Source organism: Petaurus breviceps, unplaced genomic scaffold (genome assembly GCF_028583685.1).
Source record: "Petaurus breviceps papuanus isolate PSGF00001 unplaced genomic scaffold, PetGlider_PUasm1.0 208, whole genome shotgun sequence".
NCBI lineage: Eukaryota > Metazoa > Chordata > Mammalia > Diprotodontia > Petauridae > Petaurus > Petaurus breviceps.
This window is the reverse complement of record NW_027185852.1, coordinates 11,102,348-11,119,003: the sequence shown is the minus strand read 5'-3', so window position 1 is coordinate 11,119,003 and position 16,656 is coordinate 11,102,348. Positions and strand designations below refer to the sequence as shown.

Sequence of the window (16,656 nt, the reverse complement as noted above, 5' to 3'; positions counted from 1 at the left end):
CAAACACTTCACTCTGCCTGATACAAGGTAAGAGCTTAATCATTGCACGTTGCCTATCCACCCGCTTGCCAAGGTCACACAGCTAAGAACTGGATGGGAGGAGCTTGGAAGGGCCCTGAGAAGGGGCCTGGTGTGGCATTCTGAGACCTGCGTACCACTCCCTAGCTGATGCTGGAGAAGTCACTAAAGAGCCAGCTCCATCTCACTCACCTCCCCTGCCAAGTCCCTCAGGGCCCTTTCAGTCCTAAAACCAGAAATCCAAGATGGACTAACTGAGACAGACGAAGAACTCTTGGCTTTCAAGGTTGCCGTCTCCATTTGGCAGGTTTTCATTGGCTTCCTCCAGCTGTTCTAACACCTTCCTGCGGCCAAGAAAACTTCATTCTGCTCTTGTCCTTCCCTCTCTCAGAACACTGAAAAAAAATTCCAGATGGGAGACCCTGAGGGATCATCCCTAGGGTAAACTATGGGAGTAAACATCATCTCACTTCTCTTTGCCTAGGAAATGTGATCAGGAGGAACATCTTAGGCCAAAGACTGGGTCTGAAAAGGGACATTAGCAAACTGGTACAAATTCCAAGCAAAGTGGGCTGGAGAGAGAAAAGTCATGTGGCAAAGGGGTGAGGCTTGTTTGGCCTGGCCCCAGAGGGCAGAGCTAGAACCGGAGGGAGTCTTTGCCAGGAGACATCGATCCAGAAGTATTGAGTAAACTACAGTCTTCCTCCTAAGTGCCGGACACTAAGACCAAAGCAGTCCTTTCAGGATCTTCTGTTCTGATGGGGAGAATTTCAGGGAGATTTCAAGGGGGAAATCTGCACAATTAAGTTTTCTTTTATTAAATTAAAAAATAGTTGTCTGTTGTTTTACGTCACTTTACCTATATATGTATGTATATGTTTGTGTGTATATATATATGTATAGACATATATATGGATGGATATGTGTGTGTGTGTATATATATATATATATATACATATATACATATACATATATATGTTCTATTTGCCAAATAAGGTTTTTTACTCCAGCCCTAGCCTTTTTTCTTGCAGGTGCCTTGACTCAGAGTCATGTTAGTGAGAACAAGACAAGATGGGGGTGATCTAAGGGAAAGGAGAGGAATTCTGAGGGAGACACCAGTCAGATGCATTATATTGACAGAGCTGAACTAGGCACAGAAAAAGTGGTATGAGGGGTGGCTAGGGGGCACAGTGAATAGAGCACCGGCTCTGAAGTCAGGAGGACCTGAGTTCAAATCCGGCCTGACACTTAACACATACACACAAAAAACTACCCATGTGACCTCAGGCAAGTCACTTAACCCCAATTGCCCCTCCAAAAAAAAGTGGCATGAAGTATATTCAATTCAATTTGACAAACATTCACAAAGCACCTACTTTGTACAAGGTGAGGGGAAAAAGCGCAGCAGTCTACGAGGGAAAATGGGTTCACCTCTGACCTGAAACACACTGATTGTGTGACCCTATCCCCGTAAGTTCCCATCCCTTGTGATTCACTAGGGTTCCAAGTTACAGAGGAGCTGCACATCTCCTTTGGCAGAAGGATTTTCTTAAATGGAAATTCCCATTACTGATGAAATCAGATACAATGAAAACAAACAAAATGTGCTAGGCACTCGTGATACAAAAACACAGAAAGGAATATTCCCTGCCCTCATGGGGCTTACATTCTCCAGATCTAAGATCAGAAAGGAGATCGGCTAGCCCTACGATGGAGTGCTTCCCATTAGTAGAATGAGCAAAGCAGCACAGGGAAAGAAACTAGACTTCAAGTCAGAAGGACCTGGGTTCAAATCCCAGCCCTAGCACCTGGCTCCTCTGCCACCTGGGGCTAGGCGCTTCCTTCTCTGGATCTCTGTTTCCTCACCTGTGACATGAAGAAGTCAGACTAGATGACCTGTAGTGGCCCTTCCGGTGCTTAATCTCCAATCCCACAGACAGCCCAAGTGTCCTACAAAAGGGGACCAGGAGGTAGAGGAAGGTTTCCCTCCACTGGACGCATCCTCTGCCAAGGATCTAGGAAATGAGAAAGGCAAGCGTCTTTCAGGCTAGGTCGGCATGAATGGATTGTGAAGAGCACGGGCAGAAGGAGTACCCACATTGGTGAGATAGCAGAGTCATCTGAGGGCTGGAAGAAGGACGAAAAAATCTGGGTGATGCCCTGGAGTATTTTAAGTAACACAGTCATGCACATGCAACAGCCTTCCTTAAGGGGACTTGATACAATTCCAAGAATTAAACTGACATATTGAGGAATTTTCTTAATGGGCTGTTCAGTGTTGGCTCCCAGAAGGTATTTTTGATAGAATACCCTCTTGCATTCACCCACTGCCCTGCCCCATTCTCTGCCATTTTTAAAATTTTCTCTCTCATGCTATAAAGAGCTCAAATTTTGACAATTTGGGTTAGAAAATGAAGGGTATCCTAAAGGTCTATGGAGTTTGGGGGTGCAAATAGCCAGCAGCACATCTCTAATGAGAGGTAGCTTGGGGTAGGAGAGAGTGTGGGTGCTGCTGCTTAGAATTGGGAAGACTCAGGTTTAAATCCTGCCCCAGATAAATTCACTACTAGTGGGGTAGTTCAGGCTGTTAACACAGATAACTGCTATACAAGATTTCATAAATATTAAGAACTTGATGAATCACAATAGCTCATGTGTGACCCTGGACAAGTCATTTCCGCTCTGATCCTTGTATCTTTATCTGGAAAATTGGGCTTCTCTTCCCTGAACTCAGAAGTGGGAGTTAAGAGACCTGGATTCTACCAGTCATTGATGTTTGACCCTTCTCTAAGGATGTCTGGTCTTTGCATTTGCCTCCCCATCACTGGTCTCTCCCATCTTCCCTGCAGTTGAACTTTATTCTGTAGATGGCTTTCCCCAATTAGTGTGGGCTTTTTGAGGAGCCTTTTCTACTTCTGTCCCCAGCACTTGGCACAGTGCTAGGCACATCGTAAGTGCCTTGAAAAAGCTTTTCTAGCCCCATAAGATTCCTAGGATTATAAGAGCAGCCACTCAGATCACGTAATACTTTCAGGTTTCGGTGGCTGTTTGGCTGTTTTTTCATCATCTGACTGAGATCCCATTAGGAGTTTTCTTGGCAGAGATGCTGGAGTGGGCTGCCATTTCCTTCTCCAGCCTGAAGGTTTCCCAAGAGCTTCTTGGATTATCTCATTTGATCCTGACCACAGCCCTTCTGGGTAGGGGCTGTGATTATCTCCATCTGTCTCAGCATGATTGAATGACTTACCCAGGGTCTCACAGCTGACAAACATCAGAGACAGGATTTGAACCTACGATGTCCTGTTGCCTAGTCCAGTGCTCTGTCCAATGAGCCCTACCACCTCCAGCTCTAGAGCTGGGGAGACTAACAGCCATCTGATCTAATCTCTCCATTTTACAGATGGGAAAACCAAAGCCTAAAGATGGGGTAGAGACTTGTGTAGCCCCGTTTTGTTTCCTGGCGTACCACCATCCCCTAATGCTGAGTTTATATTCTAAAGGATGCTTCCTCTGGGGTGACTGGGGAAATGTGTGCTCACTCTTAAAATATCTATACCATGGTTGGCCCTGACTTTTTCCCACAGACTGGTCGATAATATTTTCTTCATCTCCTCTTAATCGGACCTGTCCTTTATTCCCTCCACCTCCTCTCTCCATTCTGCTCTTTGGATGCTACTGCTTTTTGATATACTAATTCATCAATTCTTCCTTTAAAATATATAAATAGACAGACAGATAGATAAGCTTATGTATACACACACATATAGACAGTTATAGATATAGATATTGATATTGATATTAATCAGTGCATTCTGAGTTCTCCCAGACCTCCCCATTCTCTTCTGATCTCTTTAGACATTCTGACCTTTTCCACCTTCACAAACTTCACATTTGGTTTATAACCCTCTAATGCATGAATCTTATAACATTATAGGTAGTATCTTGAACCACCTCACCAGTAAACTGGAAGCCCCATGAGGGCCGGGACCCTTATCTCAACTTTATATGTTGCATAGTGCCAAACATGGTGTTCTGTATACAGTAAGCATTTAGTTTATGTGAGTTATGTTTAAATTGACAAGTACATTGCGAGCCAATCATTAACCTTTATTCAGCACTTCCTATAAGCCAGACCCTGTACTAAAGCAGGTAACAACAGAAAAAAAAGTCCAAAGATGGACTCTGCTTTCTCCAGGAGCTTACAGCCCAAAGGTAGGTCCTTTGCTAGAATCTGAGGATACAAAACAAAAAATGAAATGCTCCCTGCCCTCAAGGAGATTACATTCTCCTGGGGGAGAAGCTTTACAGAGATAAGTTAATGTAAATGTAATGGGGGGGATGGGACTGGCCAAGGAGAGCCTGGGAGCTCTGCTGGATGAGCCACTGCCAGGCACGCTCTCAGGGGGAGATCAGGACCCTCCCTTATCACTGGCCAGCCCTCCTATTGCTTAAAGTATGAACAAGCAGCTTGGGGTGTATGAGAGACTGGCGGCTGGCAGTCATCTTGCAGGAGGGGGGCAGTCAGAGATGCGGAGGTGAGAAGAGAGCAGCCCAGGCCTCCGAGGCATCCTGGGTAAAGGGCCACAGTGTGTCTGGGGAGCAGGGGGCCAGTGTGACTCGACTGGTGAGTCCGTGACAAGTACATGCAATCAGGAGGAAAAAAAGCAGGAGGGTGGAGCCCGATTCTGAAGAGCCTCAAATATCAAACAGCCATTTGTATTTTCGTCTCAAGGCAGGTGGGAGCTTTGTAAGCGCAGGAATGATGAGATGAGATCTTTTAAGACTAGAGGACAGATCCGAGATACTTCAAACCCAGAAACCAGTTGGGAACATGTCCACAGTCCAGCCAAGAGCTGACGAGGGATCTGACTGGGCAGCAGCTGCATGTGGGTCCAGAAGGGAAAGGCCACCAGAGATGCTGCGGGTACAATGGGCAGCACTGGGCCTCTGATTGGGGCTGGGATATGAGAGAAAGTGAGGAACTGGGGAAGATTTGGAGGCTATAAACTGGAGTGGGAGGGAGGTGCCTGCAACGGAAACAGAAGCCAGGAAGATGAGGGAAGGATCTGGGAGGAAAGAATGAAATCTGCTTTAGACATATGGAGTGGGTATGCACCAGGTGGGATACAGGGCAGTGGCTTGGTAAGGCTGGGCTGGAGGGCAGCCGAGAATGAGGGCTGGAGGCAGGGGGAGGGGGCAGCTGGGAATCACCTGAATCCACTTTGTTCATTATATCTTAGAAGAAGGAACAGAATAAGTGTGCAGACTGTCCTGGGCTAGAGCTGGTGTAAAAAGTAGAAAGCAGGCTATGGTGTTAGGATGAGCAGAGGTCCTAATCTGGCTGCAGACATTAGCCATGGGACTGGCTGATCACTTAACTACTCTCCACTTCAGCTTCCTCCCCTCTAAAATGGGGTCATAACAACCACCACCCACAGAGTTGTTGTGAGGATCAAAGGAGAGAGTATTTGTGAAGCACTCTGTCAGACCCTAAAGCCTGCAATGTAAATGGCAGTGGTGGTAATACTAGTGGTAGTAGTAGTTGTAGTAGTAGTAGTAGTGGTGGTGGTGGTGATAGTAGTAGTAGTAGTAGTAGTAGCAGTAGTAGTAGTAGTGGCAGTAGTAGTGGTAGTGGTGGTAGTGGTGGTAATAGCAGTAGTAGTGGTAGTGGTGGTAGTGGTGGTAGTAGTGGTAGTAGTGGTAGAAAGAACAAGTCCCATCCCCATTCCATGTGATACCCTCTTCTAGGTTTGAAAACACCTTGTGTCTGCCCCTCCCCCCACCCTCTCCCTCGTTCTTTCATTAACCTTAGGTCTTCCCTGGTCTAAACAAGTCCATTTCCCCCAACAATTCTAAGCCTCCTGTTTGGCGTGGCTGCCCCAGATCTTCCCCTCCCAGCCACTTCCAATGCATCCACACAGCCACTGTCAATCACCCAATCATTCCTTCCCTTTCCTCCCCAGCTTGGTAAGTGCTCCCTATTTACCCTCCTCTATTTGACATTTAAAGCCCTTCAGAACCTTCCCCCTTCCTCCTTTTACAGTCTTCTTACACATCCTTCTCCCCTCACACTCTGATATCCACCCCTACTGGCCTATCTGCTCTCCAGGGCACTGGACCCTCCCTCTCCCACCTCTGGCCTCTCACACCAGATGTTCCCCATACCCAGAAGGTCCCTCCTCTTTCCCTCTGCCTTGGAATACGTGCTTTCACTCAAGAGGCATCTTCTTCTAAAAGCTTTTCTTGATCTCCCCAATCCTAAAGCAGGAAGTGAGATTCCAGCTGAGTCTAGAAGGCAACTTGGGAGTTAGAGGTCAGGAGGGACAGCCTTCCAACATGGCGGACAGTTAGTGCTGTCCTGGAGTCGGGAGAATGGGACCTGCATCACAGCTTCTTCCTCAAAGGCAGAGGGAGCCTTTTTGTCTTCTGGACCCTTGGCACTTAGCCTAGAGCCTGTCATATAGCAGATGCTTAAGGAGTGGAACTTAGAATTCCAGCACTCCTCCAACATGGGGAAAAAACCTCATCTGACTGTGGCCTTCTAGCCTTCCAGCACTCCCTTTATCTCCCTCACTTAAAAGTTTATCCTTATCATGATCTGGGAGCCTTTGATCCCTCCCCAGTCTCCAAAGCACATTTCTCATTCTCCCTCCAGTTTGACTTACCTCCGGACCTAGCCTTGACCCTGTGGTCAGCTGCTTTCTTCCTGCATGCCCCCCATCCTTCTGCCCTGCTTTAGTGGCAATCCTCATTCTTGACTAATCCCCTCCCATATGACATATCCCCTCTCAGCTCTCTGGCTACTCAGCATTGCTGGGGACAGTCAGAAATTGAGCCAATTTCACCCCCTAAAAACCTGTGCATATATAACCCTATGTGTACACTCACTGCTACTGAATAATCCTTTTTCTTTACAAATAGTTTGTTATTTTTACTTTTCTGTCAGTTTCCTTTTCCAATAACTCCTTCCCCTCCAGAATGAGGACCTTTACTATGATAGCTGATGCACCCCATTCCTTATCCCCCTCACCTATCCAATCCCTCTCATTCCGCCTTCTGGATCAGCCCCAAATGAAGTTATAACCTAAACTAGTTGCGACCCACAGCAGGTGTACAGGTGCCCTCGGGAAAATACTTCTCCCATGCCACATAATAGTAGCAACAATTGGGGGGGGGTGATGGGTAAATAAGATTCCCACCCCCTCCACTTTTCATTTTGTGGGTGGGGCATGAGATAAACTGCAGTCTATGTCCCAGATCTGATATAATCTTTGCTCCCAAACCCAGCCATCTTCCAGTCTGTCCTGTGACTGTTGAGGTCACTGCCATCCTGCCAACACCCCCCTCCCAGGCTCTTCTAATTGTGGCATCATTCTTGACTCCTCCTTCTCTCCCACCCCCCAGAGCCAATCATTTCTACCATCAGCTACCACTTCTACCCCCACACATCTCCTAAATTCCCCCTTCTCTCCATTCATAGCTCCTTTCCTCTTAGGCTACTCCAATACCCTCCAGTTTGTCTCCTGGCCTCAACCACCCCCCACTCCAATCCACCCTTCACTCAGCTGAATCTCCAGCACCTAGCACATTACCTGGCATACAGAAGGTTCTTAATAAATGCTTGTTGTCTGATTTTCACAAAGTGCGGTTCTAACTGATGTCACTCCCTAACTCAATAAACTCCCATGGCTCCCTATTGACTGAGGAAATAAATATGATTTTACCTTTTATTTCATTCTGTTAACATATCAATATTTGTGCCAATTTATAATGCATGTAATTATAGATCACTTCAGTTGTACATGTATATGATTTCTAAATAAGTATAAATATATATAATATATATATAGAGAGAGAGAGGGATGTGCTGATTTTAAAATTTTTATTGTATTCATTCATTCATTCATTTATTTTGCTGATAGGAGTTTGTGATCAACAAAGTTTGAAGACTGTTGTCTTAGACGGCGAGGTGAAAAATTTCCTAGGAGAGTGAAATTGGAAGTTTGTTGTAGCCCAGGAGAAAGGTGTTTAAACACCCAAACCTATGGCATTTTATCTGCCATGTTGGCCCTTCATTTCTCACTCTGCAGTTTGAACTGGCAGCACAGAGAGACCACAGCCCCTGCTCAGGGTCTGCCCAAGGTGCTGGCACAATTCTGGAGGGGCAGAGAATAGCTGCAGACTGGCCTGGCCAGTGGTCAGAGGTCAGAGCTCTCCATCCTGTGGTGTCCATGTCACTGGACCCTGTAGCCCTTGCAGGCTTTAGAAGAGCCCAAGGAATCCTGTTTATTTGCTCCAATTTGTGAAAAGAGAGAATGAAGAATGACCTCTGGGTATGTGGTGACAGGTCTAGGGTTTGCCGTTTATTGGCCTGTTTGGCTGACCCAGCCTGGTTCCTGGCTCTGCTTCTTTCAGTGTGATGTTATTTCTTTTGTGAAGTGGCCCTCCCCTCCCTCTGAAGCCCAGGTTTAAATATTTGCCAGCTCAGATGTTCAGGGTTTATCTCATCTCTTCCTCTGTTTACCTTCATTCTCAGGGGGCAATTAAAGGGGAGATAAGAGGAATCCTGCTTGATTCTTTTCGGGCTGGTGTTGCTCAAATATTTGGAGTATAGTCACTTCTCCCAAAGGATCCTGGGCCCGGGCAAAGGGAGCTCAAGCTCTGTGGCGTGGCCAGGGGGCCAGAACCCCCAGCCAGCCACAGACGGCAGCACCCCAGGATCTTAGAGCCAAAGGGATGTCAGGCTTCACTCTCGTCAAGGCATCCCCAGCGGCCAACACGGTGCCGGGCACATGGTAAAGGCTTAATAAATGAATCTGGGTGGATTATTAATCAGTCTGGGCCTGTCAATTCCTCAGCATAAATGTGCACTCCAACATCCAGCTCTATCACTAGTCAGCTGGTTTCTGTTTGAATACTACCAAATACAGGGAACTCACTACCCCACCCCACAAGGAAGCTCTCTCTGGACACTTCTGATCATTTGATTCATATCATTTGATAAGCCCTGAATCTCTGCCACCCACACACATCACAAGCACTGAAACAAGTGTCACAACAATGCTTGACTCTGCATGTCTCACACAAGTGCTTATCACTCAGTGTTGAAGTGACAGCGTTTTGAACTGAAGCTTCCTGAAGGTCCCTGGGGAGCTGGGTTTAATTAGACCTAGAGGCTAATTCTGATTCTTTCATTAAAATCACTTTGGGCCAGAAGACAAGTTCTTTCCCTCTGGATTGTCTGTCTGCCTTTCTGTCTGTCTGTCACTCCCCGTGTGCCCAGCATTCATCATCCATCCATCTATCCATCCCTTACTGTCTAGTTATCTGTCCGTTCATCACTATGCATCTGTCATCTATCTGTCTGTCCATCCATCCATCAATTTATGTGTCTATCCATCAGCTGTCTTATCTATGTATGTATCTGCATCGATTTGTCTATCATCTATCTATATACCTATGTATGGATCTATGCATCTGTTTGTATCTGTCTATCTATGTCTATCTTACTATCTTTTTTCCTTTCTATCCATCTTTCTTTCTTCCTTTCTAGCTTTCTATCCACCCATCCATCCATCCCTATCCATCTTTTCTCTCTCCACTCATCCATCACTATCCATCTTTTCTCTCTCCACTTATCCATCACTATCCATCTAGCTATCATTTTCCATCTGTCCATTGATCTATCCCTATCTATACCTTTTCATCCATTCATCTTTCTGTCTGTCTGTCTATCTCCATATCTATCTATCTACCCTTCTGACTCATAGGTCATAGTCAAGTTAACAAGCATTTATTAACTGCCTACTGTGTGCCAGGCACTGTGGTAAGTGCTGGACCATAGGTTCGTAGATCTCAAAGGGACCTCCAACACCTTTTAGAGCCACCCTCTTTTTTTACAAATGAGGAAACTGAGGCCTGGGATGTTAGGTGACTTCCCCAACCCCTCGCCCTGGGGACAACAGAGTAAGGAGCAGGGAGGCAGGCTCTGCTGTGTCTCCCAGCTAGCCTGGAAGCCCTGGGGGGGTAAAGACTGCCCCCTCCCTTGTCCCTTCAGTTCAGCTTACTTCGCCCATCCTTTTTCCCATGCCTACTCTATGCCAGGCACCAAACACACAAAGAAAAAAGCAAACTTCTGCCCCCCCCCCCCAAGCTTGCATTCTGTGAGGGGGTGGAGATTGAAAAGTAAGTACCAAACAATTCCAGATAATTAGAGCTGCCCTGAGGCCGGACCAGAGAAGGAGGCACTGGATCACCCTCACAGAGAGCTGCCTCAATGCCCACCGGCCATTATAGATGGGATGAATGTCCAGGTAAGGGCTGGCTTGGAGGAGATGAAGCCCAAAGCCCCGAGCTCAGTGTGAGGCTGCAGGAGGCTTTGCCAAATGAAGGTTCTTCAGCAGCCTGGAGGCTGAGCCCCACCTCCCCTCCAGACCATCCTCCAACAACCTTCAGAAGCCTCCCTGAGCAAGGCGCTTTGCTTGTTCCATTCTGGAAGGCAGTGTTGTCCAGTGGTTAGAGGGCTGGCCTCCAAGCCCGAAGACTCAGGTTAAACGCCTGTTCCTGACACCTCCAGGCTGTCTGACCCTGGGCATGCCATTCAGCCTCTCAGGGCCCCAGGAAACACTCTGAGAATGTAGGTGGCAGATATGAGGAAGGGCCAGTCCTCATCTGAGAGTCCTGACAGCCACGAAATCACAGATCATGCCCTTCCTTCGCCCCACTCTCTGTTTCTGGTATGCTCCCTTCTCTCATTTCCACCTCCTGGAAATCCTGTCCAGCATTCAAAGCCAAGCCTACTGACACCTCCTCCAGAAAGCCTCCCTGATTTCTCCTGGACAGGCCAGTAATAATAAAAATAATAGCTTACATTTATATAGACGGGCCAGGCCCTGTGCCAACCACTTTACAATCATTATCTCATTTGATCCTCACAACAATCCTGGGAGGCCAGTGCTGCTTTATCCCCATTTTACAGAAGAGGAGACTGAGACGAAGGTGAAATGCTTTTCCCAGGGTCATACACCTGGTGGGTCTTCTGAGCTCCCAGGCCACAGCGCTGACCGCTGCCCCATGCAGCTGTGCTCACATGAACCCGACAGGTCACTGTAACTGCCTCTTTCCTCTTACTCAGCTCACTCTCCAGAAGACCGTCCATCGATCACCACACATTTATTAAGTTGTCCCCGCATGGGGGGCCCTGTGCTGAGCACAGACTAAAAGGCTCCCAGCCACAGGAAGCCTGATTTTTCTGAGTGATTTATTGCGATTCTGTTTTTTCAGCGAACTCCCCAAATAGCAATTCAGAGCAGTAACAGAATCTTCCTACAGGGGGCAAGCCAATACATGAATCTGGGGAGTGGGGGGAGGCCTTGCAATAATCTGCGCAGCTCTATTGGCATAGCAGAGAGAGAAGGCAGGGGGATCTGGGTTCAAATCCTATCTCGGGCACTTACTAGCTCTGTAAATGGGGGAAGCCATGTTAATCTCTCTTAGCCTCAGTTTCCTCCTATGTAAACTGAGGCGCTTGGTCTCCATGGCATCCAAAGGCCCTTCTGTCTATAACGCCATGACCCCTGAAGTCTGGAGAAATGCTCCAGGTTTCAGAACTTTGTCCAGCAAGTCTCCAGGCATGGGAGATTCAGACAAAAGGGAAGACAGAGTCTCGGGCCGTCCATCCCTCCAAGGTGCATGTGGCCATCCTTCATATATGCATTTTTTCTTATTATTTCCTTTCTAAACTGAGAACTCCACAGAAAAGTTGATTTACACAGTGAATGGCCCAAGTAAAAACCATTTGGAGCTCACTTGAACACGGTTTTGATGTAAGATTCAAAGCTCCTACAAATGTATTTTATCTCCTACATTTGCTGATCTCCTGCTTGTAATTCCTGTTGAAGGAGAATAGAAATGACTGAGGCCTGATGGGAATTAAATGTCTGAAGTTCAAAGCTGGCCATACATCAGAGCAAGCGTCAATCAAATGTGCATCTTGCAAGCGAGGCAGGGAGTGAATTTCTCCACGGGGAAGAGATCAAAGTGGGTCTGTTTGCTCCCTCGGGATGCGCTTTCGATCAGTTGTTCATGAAAGTAAATCCAGAAGGAAGCTGATTTTTTTTTCTTAAAGGGGAAGGGGGGAAGAGGGAATTGTGTGTCTTGAAATTGAATTTCAGCCAAGGTTTTGATCTTGGGGAAGTAGGTACCAAAAGCCATGGTCACCAAATGTGTGGTTTCAGTGAGGGGAAGATTTGGAGAGACTTGGGATGGCTTTATGCCTGTGGTCATCCCCAGCTCACTTTAAAGACAAAAAAGCCAGAAGAATTTCCTTTGAGGTGAAAATTTGAACTTTGAGCTGCTTCTGACCTTCTCTGGGCAAGTGCAGACGGCAACTGTGCTGTATACACACAGAGTCCAGAGAAGGTCACTTAAGCCCCAGCTCCAGCCCTTTAGTTGTGTGCCCTGGGGTTCCACTTAATTTCTTAGTGCCTCAATTTTCTTACCTGTAAAATGGGGATCAACAATGAGGACAGAAACACAGTGCAGCGGAAAGATCACAGAGCCTGGAGGTAGACGACATGGGTGGGTCAGGTTCTAGCCTCTGACCTTGACGGGTTTGAACTAGAACTCTGGGGTCTCTTCCTGCCCTATCTACAATTATGAGCCCATTGTTAGGTGTAGAAAGAGCAAGTTATCCTGAAGCTGGCTGTTGTTAAGTCATGTCTGACTCTCTGGGACCCCATCTGGGGTTTTCTTGGCAAAGAGACTGGAGTGACTCTCCCTTTCTTTCTCCAGCTCATTTTACAGATGAGGAAACTGAGACCAACAGTGAAGTGACTTGCCCAGGGTCACACAGCTAGCAAGTGTCTGAGGCTGGATTTGAACACAGGTCTTCCTGCCTCCAGGCCCAGCACTGTATACACTGCACCACCCAGCTGCCTCTAGGAAGACGGTGCTTTGTAAATTTTCAAATGAGCTTGGGGTATAAATAACTTTTCTTTTGGTAAATTATATCAAAATACCCATGTAAAATTAGTCCTCCTAAAATTCTGGCCCACCTAGAATTCTCTTGAGAAATCCATTAGAGTAACTCATGTCTAATAAAGTATTTTAAGCTGGAAGGATATTTTTCTGAGGTTAGTGGGGAATCCTGAGGGGCTTTTTTGGAGCTGTCATATTTGGGACAAATCCAAAATGCCTTAGTCCCTTACAGGATCACAGATCTAGAGATGAGAGGGGCTGAGAACCAGAAACTGGGGCCTAGGGAAGAGAAATGACTTTCTTAGGGTCATACAGATTCTAAGAGCAGAGATGGAATTCCAACCCAGGTCCTGTGAATCCAGGTTCAAGGCCTGTACCCAAAGCCCATGGCAGGTGATCTTCCCAGGATCATGGAGCCAGAGCTGGCATCCAGACCAAATACCTCATCGTACAGATGGGTAGACTGAGGCCCAGGCAGGGTCAGTGTCTGCCGAAGTCCTTGGACTCCACACCAACACTTTTCCCCAACTGTACCCATCTGCCTTTTACCAGAACCTGCTACAGGCTTCCAAATTTTTGTGAGCCCTGAGCCCAGAAGAAAGAAACATGTCAGCAAATAGAGGCATTGTAGATGAGGCCTTGGATGAGAAATGCAGATAACTCTAGGGCTTTGAGCTGTAGAGACCCTTCCAGATTGTCTGATTGAACCCCTCTCATTTGGAGGGTGAGGAAACTGAATTCCAGGGAGGGGCCTAAGCCTAGGGCTGGAAGACATGATGTGCCCCAAATCACAACTTAGGGGAGCCAGAATTCATACTCAGGTCACAGCCTGCAAACCTGGGGTTCTTCTCACTGTACCTTGGAGTGTACAAGTGAGTGTGACTTCCCATGGCCTTTCCAGAGGACTTGTCAAAGTTAGACACACCCTCGTACCTCCTTCCTTCAGTCTCTAGTTGACATCCCTTCTTCTCCCCGTGGGCAGTTCCTGGGCCTCAGTCTCCAGCTTAATCAGCACAGACACCATTGCACGTCCTTACGCCAGAGTAGCTCTCTCTCCTGGGTAGGCTTGGCCCTTTCCAGTGGTCCAGCCCGTGTGGAGCAATTGCAGATCATTAAAAATCTTGTAAGATGAGAATGTCATTAAAAAGAATCCGAGGGAGACTCGGAGTACGAGGTGGGGGCGGGGGGGAAGGGGTTGTCATTTCTGAATTATTAAAACACGAGAAGCCCGAGAGCTCAGCCTGGAGCAGATGATTTCCAGACCCCCGCTGCCGTCTAAGCCTACATCATATAGGGGCTGCTGGATTCGGAGTCAGACATCTTGATTCAAAACCTGAGTCTGCCTCCCTACCACTTTCTCTGCCTCAGTTTCCTCACCTGCAAAATGAAGGGATTAAATGAGACAGTCTCTGGGGACCTTTCTGTCTTAGAATCAGTGATTCTCTTGGTGGACAAGAATGGAAGGCGTTTACTGAACATTTGAAGTAATGATACTCATAACTAATGATGATTCTCAGACAACCCTGGGAGCAGGTGCTGTTCTTTATCCCCATTTTACAGGTGAGGACACTGAGGTAGACAAGGGTTAAGTGACTTGCCCAGAATCAAATATGCAATAAGCATCTGAAGCTGGATTTGAACTCAGGCCTTTCTGACGGCAGGGCCATCCCTCTGTCCGCTGAACTACTCAGCTGCTTTTGCCTGAAAGAGAACTGGAGGCTCAGCAGTGGAAAGTTGGCCATATTCGGCATGGAAATGGAAAACACAAGGAGTGTTTGAGAGCTGCTGCCTCATGGGAGGGTAGAATTGTTTGTGTAGAAATTAAACCAGCGAGTAGAGGTTTCGGAGTAAAATCTCTTCTTAACAAAAACACTCACTTTCCAACCCCTAAAACAGAAGGGGTGACATTGTAGGGTAGTGAGTTCCCTGTCACTGGAAAGGCTCAAGTCTCAGCATCAACGTGCAGTGAATGTTCCAAATCGTGAACCTCAAGTCCATTGCCCGTCGTCCAGTCCCCCTCATGCACTCCGAGGAGTAGGCTGGACCGGCCACGAATAGGTGTTGATGATTCTCTTTCTCTTCTGCCAGGTTTGATGGGAACTTCAATACCAACGTGTCCAGGACCATCAGCTGTGACCGGCTGTCGACCACTGTGAATAGCCGGGCCTTCAACCCAGGCCGGGACTTAAATTCTGGTCAGTGATGCCTTCAGTTTCTTTGGACTCATCCCGGGGCGTGTCATGGGTTTTCCCCCTTGATCTCTGGTTTAGGGGACTGACCTGAATGTCACAGCAGCAAGCCTTGCTCTTGCTCTTGCATGGGGCCGTGTGGGGCCACATGCTCTGTAACTGGCCATCTCTGATTGGACACTTGGCAGCCAACGTCACAACCAAGGTCCTTGACTTGCCATTTTTTATGTCTGATGTTGGTTTCCTTGCCAGGCTCCCATTTATCTTATGCACAGAGTGAAAGGTGTTATGATTTTATCTGCATTTTTCCTTCTGTTGGGTTTTATTGATGGCAATAAGTTACGTCAGCAAGTTGTGTCAACAAGCATTGATCGCTTGCTTACTATGATAATGGCTAACATTTCTATGTGAGCAGCTAGGTGGCACAGTGCCTGGAGTCAGAAGGACTCATCTTCCTGAGTTCAAATCTGGCTTGAGACTCTTACTAGCTGTGTGACCCTGGGCAAGTCACTGAACCCTGTTTGCCTCAGTTTGCTCATCTGTAAAATAAGTTGGAGAAGGAAATGGTGAACCACTGCAGGATCTTTGACAAGAAAACCCCAAATGGGGTCACAGAGAGTTGGATATGACTGAGAAATGACTGGACAACATTTATATATATATATATATATATAGTGATTTAAAGTTTACAAAGTGGTTGCTCATTTGGTCCTCACAACAACACTATAAGGTAACTACTCTTATTATCCCCATTTTACATTTGAAAAACAGAGGTTTGGAAAAATTAAGTGACTTGTCAAGGGTCACATAGCCATTAAATGTCATATGAGCTCGAGTCTTCCTGACTCCAAGTCAAGTCAAATCAGCAAGCATCTATTAAGTTCCTCCTATGTGGTAGGCTACATCCATGTGTGGCTGTGCTAAGTACTGGGAATGCAAAGAAAGACAAAAAACAGGCCCTACCCTCACAGAGCTTATGCTCTAATAGGGATGGATGGCATGCAAATAACTGTGCAGTCAAGCCACATACAGGCTGTCTTTGGGATAATCTTCAGAGGGGAGGAACTGGCATGAAGGCGGATCGGGAAAGGCTTCCTGAAGAAGGTGGAATTGGAAATGAGACTTGGAGGAGGCTGGGAAGCAGGAATATGGAGATGAGAAAGGAGACAGCTCCAGACATAAGGAAAGCCAGGGAGCACAGCTGCAGTGGAGAGATGAAGGGACAGCAAGGAGACCAGGTCACTGGGCCACTGGGGCCATCTTTCTATTGGCTCCACACATGGAGCCCTCCCTGGGCTGAGATCTGAGACTACAAAGAAAGACAAAATAAGTAAGGAGATAGATAGATGGCTGTCTGGCTGGATAGACAGACAGACAGACAGACAGACAGACAGACAGACAGACAGACAGACAGACAGACAGACAGATAGATAGATAGATAGATAGATAGATAGATAGATAGATAGATAGA

General features: G+C 47.0%; 1 protein-coding gene across 1 annotated transcript in view; it reads left to right on the top strand.

The window, feature by feature from the left end:
• The window catches only part of LOC138165266 (VWFA and cache domain-containing protein 1), a 244,373-nt gene that overhangs the window by 133,189 nt on the left and 94,528 nt on the right, over positions 1-16,656 (top strand). Inside the window, exon 4 of the mRNA XM_069093410.1 lies at positions 15,085-15,191. Within this exon, the coding sequence (XP_068949511.1) occupies positions 15,085-15,191 (107 nt within the window). The remainder of the gene's footprint in view (positions 1-15,084; positions 15,192-16,656) is intronic.